Source organism: Microtus ochrogaster, unplaced genomic scaffold (genome assembly GCF_000317375.1).
Source record: "Microtus ochrogaster isolate Prairie Vole_2 unplaced genomic scaffold, MicOch1.0 UNK16, whole genome shotgun sequence".
NCBI classification, from domain to species: domain Eukaryota; kingdom Metazoa; phylum Chordata; class Mammalia; order Rodentia; family Cricetidae; genus Microtus; species Microtus ochrogaster.
In genome coordinates this window covers 2,071,248-2,088,096 of record NW_004949114.1, presented here as the reverse complement: position 1 = coordinate 2,088,096, position 16,849 = coordinate 2,071,248, and the positions used below count along the sequence as shown (strand labels likewise).

Sequence of the window (16,849 nt, the reverse complement as noted above, 5' to 3'; positions counted from 1 at the left end):
AGGCATGCAACACATATACATATATATGTATACATGTAAATGTACACACATACATATATAAACATGATCTCAGAACCATGTTGGTCCCAAAGAAAGATCTGGAATTTTGTCCTTGTCCCGGTATCTAGGCAGCCTGCCCAAGTACTCAGCACTGGGAATAAAACATGGTCAGACCTTGGGACTTCCATGGAGGTGGGAAGCTGGAAGTAGCTATTTTAAGGGAGATTTTGGGCTCTGGTCTCCATGTAGAGGGAGGTGCCCAAAGCAGGTTAAATCCAGAGGCCATTGCAGGAGGACTTTAGCATCTCTGACTTCAGAGCATGTCATTGATGGATCAATAGGAAAGTAGGATCCTGACTTTTTGATCTAGGACCAGCCTCACCTTCCAAAAGAAGCGGGAGAATTTACGGCCCTCTAGCGGCGCTTTCAGAATGGCGCGGGGACGGTCTATCCAGCCTCCTACCACCAGAGGGCGGTGCACACACTGTGCACTTTCTGTGGTTCTCTCTTGTCTCTTCTTCTCCTTCGGGTCTGTTTTACTTCCGGTTATGTGAAAAAATCGGCGCTGGGAGTGCGCTCCGATCAGCTTCCACTTCCGGAGCGACCGTACTGCTGTCCTGCAATATGATGTGCAGGAGGTGAGAGGTCCGTGCACCCAAGTGAACTCCACTCCCTGCGGTGACATCCGTCTCCGCGCCCGGCCGCGTGTGCCCTGCACCCGGTCCCGTTCTGTGACTCCAGCGAGCGGCCCTGGGCACTCAGCTCAGTGGCCACGGCGCGAGGGATGAATGACTGAGCGAGCGAGTGACTCCCGTCGCCTCCTCCCAGGTGACGGCGCTTCGGCGAGAGGCGCCAGGGCCGCGGGCAGGATGAACCGAGCCAAGCCCACCACCGTACGGAGGCCCAGCGCTGCCGCCAAGCCCTCAGGTGCGTTCCCACGCGCGGCGGGGCACAGTTAACCCAAGAGTACTGAAGGGCATGGTTATCCAACACAGCATTCCTGCAGGACATGGTCACCCAACCCAGGATTCCTGCAGGATAGCTACTCTGGGGACTCTTGAAGGACAAGGCCATCCATGTTCTACTGAACATCTGGAAAAAAACAGGGTGCCTTGACCAGAATCACAGATCCTGAAGCCAGATGATCTTGATTGGGATCCTGGAGCTGCTCCTTGCTCACTGTGTGACAGTGGATTCATTACCTAACCTCCGGGTCTTATTTGTTTTGTTTTGCTTTGGGCAGGTTTGGTTTTTCAAGACAAGGTTTCTCTGTAGCTTTGGAGCCTGTCCTGGTACTTGTGAGTTAGAGATGGCTTAGCTTATGGTCCGCACTGAATAACTGTCAGCCACTGCTGGCCCTGGCGGGGTCTTGCTGAGTAATCTTGAGCTCTACTTTTGTCTCCTCTGGGTCTTGTTTATCCTCTCTAAGAGTGGGTATCACAAAAGTGGGTGTTCTTTTCTTCTGCAGGGCATCCTCCCCCTGGAGACTTTATCGCTCTGGGATCCAAGGGCCAGGCCAACGAATCAAAGACAGCATCCACGCTGCTGAAGCCGGCCCCTTCGGGGCTGCCTTCAGAGCGTAAGAGAGATGCTTCAGCCTCTCTGACTAGTGCCTCCTCACTGACTGGCCTCACTAAGCGCCCCAAACTGTCCTCCACTCCCCCACTGAGTGCCCTGGGACGTCTGGCTGAGGCTGCGGTTGCAGAAAAACGAGCCATTTCTCCCTCGATTAAAGAGCCGTCCGTGGTACCCATTGAAGGTAAGGTGAGACGGCTAACTTGCCCAGAGAGCTTCCCTCATCCTGTCCATCACCCCAGTGCCCACTGGGGCCACTTCAAGCCTGGGTCTGTTAGCACGGCGGGGTCTTCTGCAGGAGTGGGTGTGATGAGCTCTTGGCTTCCTGTGGGCTTGCTTCTTGACATTGCACAAAGATGTCCCTCCCAACCCCGCACTGCTCTGGCCTCATCATTCCAATGTTTTTCTGGCATGTGTGTGGCATGTCCCTCTTTAGCAACACTGTCCTGAGCCCTGCTGGGGGCGGGTGCACCAGCAGGTGGTTCTAGCCTGGTCCTCAAGTGGGAGGAGATCTTTTCCCCACAGTTTCTCCCTCGGGGACAGGAAAACATTTCCTGATAGCACCAAAGAGACCTTAGAGGGGCGATAACTGTGCCCACTGCCCTGTTCCTACTAACACTTGTAAATGTGTAGCTGTTTCATTGTTCCCTGCTTCTTGTCACTTATAAAGTGACTTCTTTGATGGTGTCAGGATTGAGCCTAGGTCCTGGTGCATGCAAGGCAAGTCTCTGAACTACAGCCCAGTCCCGCTCGGGGACTCATAACAGCTCCATGATGGCTGTAGCATAGACCTGTCACCCGCTAGCTCTGCCAGCCTCTGAGCACCTAACACTCCAGTAACAGACACCACTGTCTGCATGCCTGCTCAGAGCACTTTTTAGGAGACTTCCGTGTGAGAGCCCAAAGGACAAGCATCCTGTCCTGCAGGTGTTTGAAGCTGTGTCTCTTAAAGCTACACTACCCCTTGTTACTGAGATGTCATTTCAAAGGCTCAGAGAGTAGCCAGGTGTGGTGGACTTCAACTGCTTAGCAGGCTGAGGCAGGTAACTTGAAAGTTCAAGGCCAACCTCAGCTACTTAGTGGTAGAGCACCTGCCTAGAATCCCCCAGTGAGAGGCTGGGGTGTGGCTCAGTGGTAGAGCCCCTGCCTAGAATCCCCTAGTGAGGGGCTAGGGTGTGGCTCAATGATAAAGCGCCTGCATTGCGTTTGTGAGGACATGGGTTGGGAAGAAAGGCACTAACTCTAACCCTGGGTGTGTGGCTTCTGTGAACTCAGAGCCTCCATGTGCTGGTGAGATTCATCTGTGTTGCCTCTAGTTGTCTGCTCATCCCTGTGGCTTTGGGTGTGATCTCTGCCCCCACCCCTGCTCTAACTTGAACCTCCCGTGTGGTCAGTTCTTCCCACCGTACTGCTCGACGAGATCGAAGCTGCTGAGCTGGAGGGCAATGATGACAGGATAGAGGGAGTGCTGTGTGGGGCGGTGAAGCAGCTGAAGGTGACGCGGGCCAAGCCTGACAGCACGCTCTACCTGAGCCTCATGTACCTGGCCAAGATCAAGCCCAACATCTTTGCCACCGAGGGTGTCATTGAGGTAAGACTGGCAGCCTGCTCTCCCCACCCTCCCTGGGCCTGCTGCTGTCTCTGTGTGGTGTGAGCATCTCATGACAGCTGTGACTTTACCGTCCTTTCAGGCCCTGTGCAGCCTCTTGCGGAGAGATGCCTCTGTCAATTTCAAGGCCAAAGGGAACAGCCTAGTGTCTGTACTAGCCTGCAACCTTCTCATGGCCGCCTACGAGGAGGATGAGAACTGGCCTGAGATCTTCGTGAAGGTGAGTCGTCCCTCTAGGGACTCAGGGAGGCAGAGCATTGTGGAAAGGAGGATGCTGGAGACCCATATAAGCGAGGGAAGCGAATGGAGGCCCCTAGTGTGCTAGCCCTCCTCCCTGGGTGTTGACGAGGGCCTCTTGGCTGCCCCTGCTCTGGGTACCTGGCCAGCATCAGGTGTGGTCCAAACATAACTGCAGGTGTACATTGAGGACTCACTGGGTGAGCGCATCTGGGTGGACAGCCCTCACTGCCGTACCTTCGTGGATAACATCCAGACAGCCTTCAACACCAAGATGCCCCCAAAGAGTGTGCTGCTACAGGGAGAGGGGGCACGCGGTGGAGGTGACCTTGGTGCCGGTAAGAGATGTCAGGTGTTGGGTGGGGGCCAAGGGCACCGTCTTCCACATCCCTTGGAGAAGTTACCCATTGGCTCCCATGGTGCCTGCAGGCAGCAGCCCCCATCCCTCATTGACGGAAGAGGAGGACAGTCAGACAGAACTGCTGATTGCTGAGGAGAAACTAAGTCCTGAGCAGGAGGGGCAGCTCATGCCAAGGTAGGTGGGCTGACAGCCTCAGTCTCAGGAGACCAAAGTGGGGGCCCCGGAGCTGGCATCCTTCCTGGCCTCCCTTTCCCCCCTCTGGCCTAGGTACGATGAACTCACAGAGAGCGTAGAAGAGTATGTTCTGGACATGCTTCGTGACCAGCTGAACCGTCGCCAGCCCATCGACAACGTGTCCAGAAACCTCCTGCGTCTGCTCACAGCCACCTGTGGCTACAAGGAGGTGCGACTGCTGGCCGTGCAGCGGCTGGAGATGTGGCTGCAGAACCCCAAGGTGCGCTGTGTTGGTGAAACAGAGTTCATGGGGGTCCAGATTGTCGTGGTGGTGTGTTCAATGGTCTTCCTGGCCTCCCTGCAGCTGACCAGGCCAGCGCAGGACCTGTTGATGTCTGTGTGCATGAACTGCAACTCGCATGGGCCAGAAGACATGGATGCCATCTCCCACCTGATCAAGATCCGCCTCAAGCCCAAGGTGCTCCTCAATCACTATATGCTCTGCATCAGGTGTGTGGCCAGCTGGGACAGCAGCTGGGGAGACAGGCCAGTGGGGAGTGGGGGAGCCTGACCTGTGCCTCTCACCTGCTCGGCTCTTGTGTCCAGGGAGCTACTGAATGCACACAAGGACAACCTGGGCACAACCATCAAATTTGTGATCTTCAACGAGCTCTCCAATGCTCGCAACCCCAACAACATGCAGATTCTCTACACTGTGCTACAACACAGCTCTGAGCTGGCGCCCAAGGTGTGGACACTTAGCACGGGCCAGCCCATGGGTTTATGTCCAGCTGAGGCTGGGGACTTGTGGAGCTGCACAGGGAGGAACTCCTGGCTTCGGGTGGGAAGACCCACTGGCTCCTGGTTTCTGAACCATCCTTGTGAGCTAACACTGTGGAGGAGGAAGCTCTTGGTGTTGAGTGAGCCTCTCAGCTGCCCCTGCTCCAGCCTGGTGCAGCCTCCTTGGTTGGGATCTTCCTAAACCAAACAGACATCTCCACAGATCTTCAGCCCTGGTCTGGAGTCCTGACTCATGGGTGACAGGTCTGGCATTTCTCTGGACCCAAGAAGCCAAGGAGCCAGGCTGTGGGGTACCATGCTGGCATCCAGCTACACCTGAGGCTCAGTGTTTTAAGATAATTGATTGGGTAGTTGCATATCTAGTCGGCATCTTTGGTGTTTGGTATTCTTTGAGTCCAGGTGGGTCAGGTGGGGTGGGCTGAGGTCAGTGTGGTGTCCCCATCCCTGTGTCTGACAGTTAACCCTTTCCCAGATCAGAAGAGGACTGGCCCTCTCTTGCCAACTACCAGGAGAGTAAAATACAGCATGCTCATCCTCCCTTAAGAGTTCACATCCATGAAGAGAAGGCTGGCCCTCTTCTCAGGACAGGCAGCCCAAGATGTGGGAACCTGCCCAATCTTACCACATTAACTGCTTAATTTTTTGGAGAGTCTTTCTCCTGGGGGAGGCTTTCTGCAGGTCCCAGTGAGGTCCTGGCAGGTTGATGTGGGGTATGGCAAAGGGACCTGGATAGCCATTGACCCCAGCTCTTTGTGGTTCCTCTCTGCCTCAGTTTCTAGCCATGGTGTTCCAGGATCTGCTGACCAACAAGGATGACTACCTCCGTGCCTCCAGGGCCCTGCTGCGTGAGATCATCAAGCAGACCAAGCATGAGATCAACTTCCAAGCTTTCTGCCTGGGACTCATGCAGGAGCGCAAGGAGCCGCAGTACCTGGAGATGGAATTTAAGGTGCCTTGGGGCCCCTGCTCACCACTGCCCACTTTGAGATTTCCTGGCCTTGACAGACTTACCCTGTTGTAGGGATGGCCACTTGCCAGGCTCATGTGCAGACACGGGCTCCGTGTGTGAAGTGTTGCTCCATCCCTCATAAGGATGGGGAGGGGCTGACCAAGCTGGGGAGCTGGTGACCCCAACATGGATATGGACATTGCTGTTGGCAGGACTGTGGAATGACTGGGAGGATGAACAGGGCACCCTAGTTAGAGGTCTGCTTGACTAGGGGTGCAGAGCAAGAAAAGGAGGAGGTGTTGCTGAGCAGATGAAGCAGGGAGGCTGGGAGATCTCCACGGTCCTGGGCAGGACGGCAGTCCACCCTGGTGGCAGTCTGCTGTTGGGAGAGGGTTTTGTCAGCCTGGCCAACTCCTCGACCCCAAGGCCTGCTTCTGCTAGCTGTTATCTGAGCATGGTGGTCTCTAGATGTGCAGACATGCTGGCCTCCTCTCTTTGTTGTCTGTGTGTTCATGTCTGCTATGCACATGCATCTCTATGCCATGTGGGTCCTGTGGGAGGGCCCCTTGGTCATGCCAGCCTTGCCACTCCATCTGCCTGTAGGAGCGGTTTGTGGTTCACATCACGGATGTGCTGGCTGTGTCCATGATGCTGGGCATTACAGCCCAGGTGAAAGAGGCTGGCATCGCCTGGGACAAAGGAGAGAAGAGAAGTAAGACCTGCTGGGCTGGGGGTCTTCAGGCAAGGACATGAGAACCAAGCCTTGCCGGGTGGTGGCGCACGCCTTTAATCCCAGCTCTCAGGAGGCAGAGGCAGGTGGATCTCTGTGAGTTCAAAGCCAGCCTGAACTACAGAGCGAGTTCCAGGATAGGCTCCAAAGCTACACAGAGAAACCCTATCTCAAACAAACAAGCAAACAACAAGCAAAAAAGAAGGAAGCCTTGAGTAATTGCACATTCCTGAAGCTGAGCTGACTCCTGGAGACAGCATGGAGGTGGGGGGCGGGGTGCCTCAGCACGGCTTCTGGCGGAGGTGGAGGGGCTTCCAGCAGCAGCGGTGCCCTCCTGCCATCTGGCTGGGAGGACTCTGTGCCTGGGACCTGCTCACTGCAGGCATCCTGTTGATTTTTGAGGCTCAGAGTGGGATGGGATGTCCATAACAGGGACAGGGGTGGTTTCCATTGTGGTTTGGCCTGCTTGAAGCCATGGCCAAAGGCCACCCATGAGCCTCTCACCTTCCTAGACCTCGAGGTGCTACGCACATTCCAGAACCAGATTGCAGCCATCCAGCGTGACGCAGTATGGTGGCTTCACACTGTTGTCCCCTCCATCAGCAAGCTTGCCCCCAAGGACTACGTGCATTGGTAAGAGTCAGGTCACCTGTCAGCCTCACAGTGCTACCTGCTTGGTGCCTCTTTGTTACCTCTGCTGCAGCTGCTGACTGTGGACCTGAGAGCCCCGACCCGGGTCGACAGCAGAAGGGCCCTGAGCATGAGACCACGCGTGGGGCTCTTTCTCACAGAACCCCATCAACGTCACTCGTTCACTAGTGGCCACTGTGGGCGGGTGGCTTTGGAGTTAGGAAGCCCCGAGCACTTTCCCATCACTGGCTTTTGCCAGGGTTGTCCATGTGGGGCACTGTCGGGGTGGAGACTCCCTTCCCAGCCTCATCCTGATCGGCACCTGCTCTTTCCCCACAGCCTCCACAAGGTGCTCTTCACCGAGCAGCCCGAGACCTACTACAAGTGGGATAACTGGCCACCGGAGAGCGACCGCAAGTGAGAGCTGGGGTGGGCAGGGCAGCCAGAGGGTGCAGCCTGTGGGCACCTGCTTAGCCCACCCTGCCAGCCCTGTACTGTTCTTCGCCTACAGTGCTCTCTGCCCCAATTCCTGCCTCTTCCCCATTCTCTGGTCACAGCCTTAGGCAGCCCCTTCCACTCTGCACTGCCTTGGCTGACTGGCTATCCCTTCTGACTCACTGGTCACCTGCATATCTGCCCTGCCCCCCACTATCCAGTCCAGCTAGTAGACCCTGCTGTCCTCTTGTTCCCCAAGCTCTCTTCCTACCCTAGCTGCTACATTTCCCAGCTGCTTTCCAGGGGTTATATACAGCCTGACCATCCACTCATGGATGAGTGACCATGAGTAGAGGAGCAGTGGTCTCCCACTGTCTAGCCATTGAAGGCCAGGACCTAGTGTGCATTCCTTGCATGGGCCCCTCCACTGAAGAAGATTGCATTTGTGGAAAGGTGGCCTGGAATCTGGCCACTGGCCACGGAGACCCCGTGGCCCTCACCGCACATCTCCCAACATCACTTGTAGTTTTTTCCTGCGCCTCTGCTCAGAGGTTCCCATTCTGGAGGACACCCTGATGAGAATCCTGGTCATCGGACTGTCCCGAGAGCTGCCTCTTGGCCCTGCCGACGCCATGGAACTGGCTGACCACCTTGTGAAGCGAGCCGCAGCTGTGCAAGCTGACGGTAACACCCCTGGCTCTCTGCCCCTCGCTCCACACGAGTCTGAGGTGCCACCATCTCAGCTGGGTCTCACACCCTCTGTGCAGCTGTGACTGTTCTCCAGGAGGTCAGGGGCCCAGATTGAGGATCTAGAGGGTCCATGTGTCCCGTCCCGTCCCGTCCCCCCATGCCCTGGCAGGTGCTGCAGTTCACCCGTGTTCCCACAAGGTGGACCCTGGCATGGAGGTGAAAGGACCCTGAGCATGGAGCTTCCTGTTCTGGGTTCTCACAGCACCGCTCCTCAGACCCCAGGGTGGGCTGTTGTCAGGGTTCTGCCACCTCCACGGCCAGTGCCTTGCCTGTCCGTTCTTCCCCTGGTTTGGCCCACCATGCTGTGGTACCAGTCACACACATACCTTACCTGGAGCAAATTCCCAGTCTCTCTTCCTACTTATTCCCCGCTGCCCACCGAGGGCTGGGCCAGACTCTAGAACCCAGTGCCTTTGGGTTTCAGATGTGGAAGTTCTAAAGGTGGAGAGGATCCAGTTGATAGATGCGGTTTTGAACTTGTGCACCTACCACCACCCTGAGAATATCCAGCTGCCACCTGGGTAAGACTGTAGCCCTGTTCCCCACTGAGGCGGAGCTGGTTTCCAGGGTCCACAGCTGCTAGCCACTATTCCTGTGTGAGCCATTCCTTCTGTTGCTTCTTTTTGGGGTCTCTGACTTTGGGGCCTTTTCTTTTTTTTTTTTTGGATGGTTTCTCTCTACCTGCCTCTGCCTCTGCTTCCTGAGTACTGGGACTAAAGGTGTACACATCCATGTCTGGCTTCTTTAAATTATTTTTACAGAACAAGCAGTAGCACCAGGGCTTTGCATGTACTAGGCAAACACTGCTACTCAGCTATATTCCCAGACTTTCTTTAAACTTAACATTCTTGTTTTACTTATGAGAGAGAGAGAGAGAGAGAGAGAGAGAGAGAGAGAGAGAGAGAGAGAGAGTGTGTGTGTGTGTGTGTGTGTGTGTGTGTGTGTGTGTGTGTAGATTCGACTGCAGCTCCTCAGGCCTGCTGAGTCATCTCTCTAGCTTTTGTTTGTATGTTTTAAGGTATATGTGTGTGTACACTTCTGGTCTTTTTCTGTTTCTGTTTCATTTCAGTTAACTTATTTTGTGTGTGTGTGTGTGTACATGTAAAATTACACATGCCAAGGCCGTGTATGGAAGTCAGGACCACTTGTGGGAACCAGTTCTCTCCACCATTTGTATCCTGGGGATTGGCCTCAGGCCTTTAGTCTTGCTTCCTACGCGGTCTTCCTCCGTGTCTTTTGAGCCGAGGTCTCTTAACCTTTTTACTTGGAACTCATTGGTTTGGCTGGCCAGTGGGCCCCAGGGCTCCTGTGTCCACATCCTAGCACTAGGATTTACAAGCATGTATAGCCATGTCTAGCTTTTTTTTTTTTTTTTCTTTTCTAAGATAGGGTTTCTCTGCGTAGCCCTGGCTTTCCTGGAACTTTTCTGTAGACCAGGCTGACCTTGAACTCACAGGGATCCGTCTGCCTCTGCCTCCCAAGTGCTAGGATTAAAGGCATGCACCACCACTGCTCAGCATGTCTGGCTTTTTTTACTTGGGTTCTAGGAAACAGAACTGCCCTGGCACTGAGCTCACACTTTTGATGCCCCTGCCTTCCAGGTATCAGCCCCCAAACCTTGCCATCTCTACCCTCTACTGGAAGGCCTGGCCACTACTACTGGTTGTTGCTGCCTTCAACCCAGAGAACATCGGTAAGTTTTCCTGGCCATAGGAGATAGATCATGGGTCAGAGCCTAGCAAGGTGCCAGCTAGCATACATGTGAGGCCGGAGAAAATGCTGTGGGCAACCTCCTGTTTTCCTTCGCTAGGCCTGGCTGCATGGGAGGAGTATCCCACCCTGAAGATGCTCATGGAGATGGTGATGACCAAGTAAGTGGGTGAGCATTCTTCATCCTAGGGTGGGCTGCACAGAGGAATATTATTTATGCCGCCTCCCTGGTGTCTGCCTCCTTGTGTGCAGTTTCTGCAGCCAAGTCTGTTGTTCATTGGTCTCAGTTCCTTCCCTGGGGCTGGGCAAAGTGGTTCATCACCATGGGAACCCTGTGCACATGAGCTGGGCAGCTCGCATACCGCTCACTGGAAAGAGGACAAACCAGGCAGACAGTGGGAGCAGAATGGATGTGGGCTTGGCCCACGGTTAATGCAGCAGGTCCACAGCCATGGTGACCTGCACAGTGGTTAGCACAGTTGACAGAGCTTCTTGCACCGAAGCCCATGTAAGTCAGGGTGAGGATTACTGCTGCAGTTGGTCCAGCCCAGCCGGGCAGGTACCACACACAGCAGGGGTGTTAGGTCTCAGCCCAAGGATGTGACATTCTAAGGGTCAGACTTGTGTGTGGCCATGATGTTGAGGCCTAGGTGTTTGACTGTGACATTGGGGACTGTGTGTGTGTATGGCCATGGCATTGAGGAACAGATGTCTGGCTATGGTGTAGGATACTAGATGCGTAGTTTATGCTTGGGAGACATGGGGCATGGGAATTTGTGGAAGGGATTCCTCAAGGAGACAATTTTTTTTTTAAAGATTTATTTATTAATTATGTATACGGTATTCTGTCTGCATGTCTGCTGCCGGCCAGAAGAGGGCACCAGACCTTATTACAGATGGTTGTGAGCCACCATGTGGTTGCTGGGAATTGAACTCAGAACCTTTGGAAGAGCAGGCAATGCTCTTAACCACTAAGCCATCTCTCCAGCCCAAGGAGACAAATTTTTGAGCATGTAAAAGAAAGGGGAGTGTTTGCCTCACAGAAACCTGTGTGTCTCTATGAGGCTGTCATAATGAACAAGGGTCCCATGAGGTGTGATATGGTGTCACATACTGTGGCAGAGCAGGTAGGTGTCCTTGACACCGGAAATCTGACACTAGCTAGATTCCATGCTGAAGGCGGCTGTCATGCTGTGTGAAGTTTCTATGCTTAGTTCCCGGAGCCTGGGGCTGCTGGGGAGTTATTAGACAGCGTTATTGCTCGCCAAGTGCTCGGACTGTGTTCCTGCAACAGCAGCCTTGTGTGCCTGACCCTGAACATTGCCTGCGGGTGCCCATGTGCAGGGGTGGGTACTAGGCCTGCATGTTTGGTCTCCAGTAACTACTCATACCCACCGTGCACGCTGACGGATGAGGAGACACGGACCGAGATGATCAACCGTGAGCTGCAGATCTCTCAGAGGGAGAAGCAGGAGATCCTGGCCTTTGAGGGCCACCTGGCCGCCGCCTCCACCAAGCAGACCATTACCGAGAGCAGCAGCCTCCTCCTGTCCCAGCTCACTAGCCTGGACCCCCAGTAAGCCACCCTCCTTGTCCCAGTCCCAGGTGTAAGGGAAGACAGATGGCGAGCAGGCAGAGCTGCCCACATGGTGTGGATCTCTGGGGTTAGGCCTTAGGGTGCTAGGGTTAGCTGAGGTGTCCACCCCTGGGCCGCCGGGCAAGGACAAGTATGGCTGTCCTGTACTGGGCGGGGACAAGTATGGCTGTCCTGTACTGGGCGGGGACAAGTATGGCTCTCCTGTACTGGGCGGGGACAAGTATGGCTCTCCTGTACTTGTACTCTGGTTTTCTATGTGTGGCCTTCTGACTCTCGTGTTCCCCATGACACACAGAGGCCCTCCTCGGAGGCCACCCCCTCACATCCTGGACCAGGTAAAGGCCCTCAACCAGTCCCTGCGCCTCGGACACCTGTTGTGCCGCAGCCGTAACCCCGACTTCCTCCTGCACATCATCCAGCGCCAGGTAGGTCCTGCCTTGAGAATGGTTGAGGGGGCCACAGGCCAGGAAGGCAGAGTGTGTCAGGATGCACTGTGTCCGTGCATGCTGCTGGTGCAGACACCATGGGTGGTTCAGATGCACACTGACTGTTGCAGGTTGCCACTTGCCCTACAGAGGGCACACTTGAGCGCCCGCAGGCTGGAGGATTCAGGGCCTAGTACCTGGGCCTTGTTGATAAGCTGTCTCCCTGCTGCCCACACAGGCCTCCTCTCAGTCCATGCCATGGCTGGCAGATCTGGTGCAGTCCAGCGAAGGCTCGCTGGATGTGCTGCCTGTGCAGTGCCTGTGTGAGTTCCTGCTACACGATGCGGCTGATGCCACTGCCTCGGGGGAGGAGGATGAGGAGGGCGAAAGCCGGGAACAGAAGGCCAAGAAACGACAGGTATGTGTGTGCAGCTCTCTACCCCACCGGATCTAGCCAAGCACTGGCCCTGACAGCTCTTCTTGGTCCACAGAGGCAGCAGAAACAGCGGCAGCTTCTGGGCCGCCTGCAGGATCTATTACTGGGCCCTAAAGCAGATGAGCAGACCACGTGTGAGGTTCTCGACTACTTCCTCCGGCGTCTGGGCTCCTCACAGGTGGCCTCCCGGGTGCTGGCCATGAAGGTGAGTGTGGCCTGGTGTGTGAGAGACTTGCTGTAGTGGCAGTGGGTCCTGGGGATTAACAGCTACGCATGCTAGGTAAGTGCTCTACCATTAAGCCTTGTCCCCAGCCCCTCACTGGGGGACTAGGCAGGGGCTCTACCACTAAGCCACACTCCAGCCCCTCACTGGGGGATTCTAGGCAGGTGCTCTACCACTGAGCCACACCCCAGCCCCTCACTGGGGGATTCTAGGCAGGTGCTCTACCACTGAGCCACACCCCAGCGCCTCACTGGGGGATTCTAGGCAGGGGCTCTACTGCTGAGCCACAGCCTGTCTCTGAGTATGTATTAGATAACCACTGGCTCCCCCACACCTATTTCCTAATCTGCCTGGGCAGAAGGTACGGGTGCTGCTAGTCTAGTCTGCACGAACCAGAGCCCTTGGTCTCTCGCCTGTGGCTCTCCCTGGATGGACATACTCTGAGAGTGGTTGGACAGACTGTGGTTTGCCATATCTAGAAAGGTCATACAGGACACTGGGCTGAGGCCCAGGCTTTCTATTCCATCACTAGCACCAAAGAGAAAAGCTCCGAGCAAATGTTTTATGTCGGTGTGTTGGGCAACCTAGGAATCCCAGCCTTCAGGGTACTGAGATGGGCGTTTTGAGGTCAGGTGACTGCTTAGTGAGTTTGAGGCCAGGCTGGGTTGAGTCAGACCTGTCTCCGAAAGCAAACAGAGTTTAAAGAGCTCAGCTCATGTTCCTTTTCTCCTCTCAGTCACGGTAGCAATAGGGAGCTGGTGAGTCTCCTCACACAGGAGCTGCCCTGTTTCCATGTGGGGCCTGAGGGAACAGGCGTGCTTCTGAGAATAAGGTGGGCCTGCTGCATACCAGGGCAGGCAGTCTTAGCTCTGTGCCTGTACCTGCAGGGCTTGTCACTGGTTCTGTCTGAGGGTGGTCTTCGTGACAAGGAAGAGAAAGAGCCCCCCATGGAGGAGGATGTAGGGGAGACAGACGCGCTGCAGGGCTATCAGTGGTTGCTACGAGACCTGCCCAGGCTGCCCCTGTTTGACAGCGTGAGGACCAGTACTGCCCTGGCTCTACAGCAGGTACAGAATGGGCAGAGCCAGTCCTGGAGGGAAGGGGCAGTTGCACGCTCTGCCAGGATCCGTCTCAGACATCCGCACCCTCTCCTCAGGCCATCCACATGGAGACTGACCCCCAGACTATCAGCGCCTACCTGATCTACCTGTCCCAGCATACACCAGTGGAGGAGCAAGGCCCACACAGTGACCTGGCCCTGGTGAGGGAATTCTGGCGGGGCCAAATGGCTCAGTGTCGCCATTGTGGCTCGCGGCTGGGCTAGTGAATGGGGAATCGAGGAGATTGGGCCACTCATGGCTGAAGTCTTTGAAGTTTCTGACAGCCCTTACCCCCGTCAGGATGTGGCCCGGTTGGTCGTGGAGCGCTCCACCATCATGGCACACCTCTTCGCAAAGCCCTCCTGCAGCACTGCATCTGATGCTGTACTCAGTGCCCTGCTGTCTGTGTTTTCCCGCTATGTACGGCGCATGCGCAAGAGCAAGGAGGGCGAGGAGGTCTACAGTTGGGTGAGGGTCCAGTGGGCAGTCAGTGGGTGAGAGGAGACAGGGTGGTCATCGGGAGTGAGGAGGGTGTGCGGTGAACTGAGGTGGACAGTAGCTAGGGGCTGGTACTCCAGAGGGGCACAGGGTAGGTAAACTGTCACACTGGGGTCAGTCCTACCCTCTGAGCCACCTGGTGCCTATCCCTCCGCCATTGCTCACAGTCAGAGTCTCAGGACCAAGTGTTCCTACGATGGACCAGTGGGGAGACAGCCACTATGCACATCCTTGTGGTCCATGCCATGGTCATCCTGCTAACATTGGGCCCACCCCGTGGTAAGTAGTCTGTCCCGGGCTTTTTGTTTGGTTGTTTTTGTTTTTCGAGACAGGGTTTCTCTGTGTAGCCTTGGTTGTCCTGGAACTCTTTTTGTAGACGAGACCTCAAACACACAGTGATTCACCTGCCTCTGTCTCCTGAGTTCTGAGTGCACCACCACTGTCTGACTGTCCTGGGTTTTCTAAACTCAGCTTCTAGTTAGGTCTGGGAAGTACCCTATGGTATAGCTTGGGTGTGCCCTTGCCCACTGCACCACAGCTGCTGAGTGCCGCATGAGTGTGCCCTTCTTGCTCATTCTTGAGTGTCTTGTGTACAGTTGAGCTCCCAATATCTCCCTATTCCTGTGGGTTGGCCTGGGAACTCAGTGTAGCCAAGTCCAGGGCCTGGTAAGCCCAGGCTGACTGGAACCTCTCTAGCCAGTAGCCTTCCCTCTGGTCCTGGTCACTGTGGCAGCTTCCATACATGTGCCCAGTTATGCCTGAGAGAGTAGAAAGGGTAAAGGATGCTCTTCCTGGGACTTCGGGGGAATGTGGGTGGGTTCCGCTGTCATACTGAGGGAGAGGTGGGGTTCCGCTGTCATACTGAGGGAGAGGTGGGGTCCCGCTGTCATACTGAGGGAGAGGTGGTCATCTGTGGTGTGTGTCTGCCACGTTGCCCTGAGGAAGGACAGCACAGAAGGTTGGCTTCACGTGGTCTCATCTTGTCGGGTCTCCCGGGCTCCACAGAGCCCAGGGCTGAAGGCACTGTGAGAACAGGCAGTTTGTGCTGAGATTCTTGTGGTCACTGAGTGCAAGTATGGTGGCCTTGGGCAGGAAGCCACGTGTCACCCACAAACCACTGTACACCAGACAGGGTAACATAAAGTCATGGGCCCAGTGCCGTGTCATTGTCTGCATTTGAGCCTTTTCTGTTCCCCTAAAACTTCAGTTTCCCCACTGCAAGTAGCCCCTGGTGGTCTGTGGTCCTTCTTGGGTTCATGGCTCCTCAGATGATACCTCTGTTCCCTGTATCCTCCCTGAAGCTGGAGATGGTGAGTTCCATGAGCTGCTGGATATCTGGTTTCCTGAGAAGAAGCCCTTGCCCACAGCCTTCCTGGTGGACACCTCTGAGGAGGCCCTGCTGCTGCCCGACTGGCTGAAGCTGCGGATGATCCGCTCCGAGGTTCCCCGGCTAGTGGATGCTGGTACAGCGAGGCTAGGCTGGGGAAGAAATGGCTATAAAAGACCTGGCCTCTAGAGGCACAAGAGATGGTGTCGGGGCTCTCGGGTTAGTCATGGAGGGTGTGTGGGCTATAGGCAAGCTGCCCTGAGCAGAGGATCCCAGCAGGGGCTGGGCATGTGCCCGACTTGGGTGTTTCAGTCTGTCCCCAGGCAGGGAGGGAAACTTCAGAGTGACCCAGGGAACTTGAAAAGCCCAGTGAAAGATGTACCGAAGAGTCTGGATGCCAGTGAGCCATAGGGTCTTTGGTGACATCCTATCTTCTACCTAATGGAAGTCTTAGTGGACCGCATGTGGTAGAGATTGGCAGTGCCAGACCCTGTGGTGGGGCACCTGAGGGTTACCCTTGCAAGTCTAGGGCTGGTGACGGACCTGGCATGGCCCAGTGGGCAGCTGAGCATGCCTTGCCCACAGCCCTGCAGGACCTGGAGCCCCAGCAGCTGCTGCTCTTTGTGCAGTCCTTTGGCATCCCTGTGTCCAGCATGAGCAAGCTGCTGCAGTACCTGGACCAGGCAGTGGCCCAGGACCCCCAGACCTTGGAACAGAACATCATGGACAAGAGTAAGAAGTCCTGGGGGCCTACGGGGCTGAACTTGTGTGCTTGTTAGATTCGTGGGGCATCTACACTTGTGGTGGGTCCTGGAACTCTTGATACTAGATCGCCCCATCCTGAATGACTGTGAGGCTTGAGGGAAGGAACCCTGGATCCTCTGCTGGGAATCTAGCTCAGCTTCTGCAGTCTTTGTTTTGTTTTTTTGTTTTGTTTGTTTTGTTTTTGAGACAAGGTTTCTCTGTGTAGGCCTGGCTGTGCTGGCCTTAAACTCAGAGCTCTGCCTGCCTCTGCCTCTGCCTCCCAAGTGCTGGAATTACAGGTGTGCACCACCGAGCTCCTGCAGTCTTAGAAGAGCTTGCTGGGTGTGGTGTGGCAGCCTCTGGTCCTTTGTTCTGTGGGACTGCAGTCTGGCTTCACCCACCTCCAGTGGTCCCATGGCTGCTCTCTTGCAGATTACATGGCCCACCTGGTTGAGGTGCAGCATGAGAGAGGAGCTTCCGGAGGCCAGACCTTCCACTCACTCCTCACGGCCTCCCTGCCACCTCGACGAGGTACAAC

General features: G+C 55.4%; 1 protein-coding gene across 2 annotated transcripts in view; it reads left to right on the top strand.

Moving 5' to 3' along the window:
* Positions 1-588: 588 nt before the first annotated feature.
* The window catches only part of Ints1 (integrator complex subunit 1), a 24,923-nt gene continuing 8,662 nt past the window's right edge, over positions 589-16,849 (top strand). The window contains exons 1-28 of one of the 2 annotated variants that reach the window (XM_005367111.2): positions 589-927; positions 1,469-1,759; positions 2,970-3,166; positions 3,267-3,404; positions 3,600-3,759; positions 3,851-3,956; positions 4,050-4,236; positions 4,321-4,466; positions 4,563-4,704; positions 5,530-5,706; positions 6,310-6,418; positions 6,949-7,069; positions 7,406-7,483; positions 8,028-8,185; positions 8,676-8,772; positions 9,853-9,944; positions 10,062-10,122; positions 11,340-11,537; positions 11,854-11,983; positions 12,222-12,401; positions 12,475-12,624; positions 13,530-13,709; positions 13,799-13,903; positions 14,043-14,210; positions 14,408-14,519; positions 15,542-15,703; positions 16,153-16,299; positions 16,744-16,842. In XM_005367111.2, coding sequence (XP_005367168.1) covers positions 789-927; positions 1,469-1,759; positions 2,970-3,166; positions 3,267-3,404; positions 3,600-3,759; positions 3,851-3,956; positions 4,050-4,236; positions 4,321-4,466; positions 4,563-4,704; positions 5,530-5,706; positions 6,310-6,418; positions 6,949-7,069; positions 7,406-7,483; positions 8,028-8,185; positions 8,676-8,772; positions 9,853-9,944; positions 10,062-10,122; positions 11,340-11,537; positions 11,854-11,983; positions 12,222-12,401; positions 12,475-12,624; positions 13,530-13,709; positions 13,799-13,903; positions 14,043-14,210; positions 14,408-14,519; positions 15,542-15,703; positions 16,153-16,299; positions 16,744-16,842 — 4,030 coding nt within the window. In that variant the 5' untranslated portion in view covers positions 589-788. Of the gene's footprint in view, positions 928-1,468; positions 1,760-2,969; positions 3,167-3,266; positions 3,405-3,599; positions 3,760-3,850; positions 3,957-4,043; positions 4,237-4,320; positions 4,467-4,562; positions 4,705-5,529; positions 5,707-6,309; positions 6,419-6,948; positions 7,070-7,405; positions 7,484-8,027; positions 8,186-8,675; positions 8,773-9,852; positions 9,945-10,061; positions 10,123-11,339; positions 11,538-11,853; positions 11,984-12,221; positions 12,402-12,474; positions 12,625-13,529; positions 13,710-13,798; positions 13,904-14,042; positions 14,211-14,407; positions 14,520-15,541; positions 15,704-16,152; positions 16,300-16,743; positions 16,843-16,849 lie in introns of both variants that reach the window. The other variant, XM_026789264.1, reaches the window with a different exon arrangement.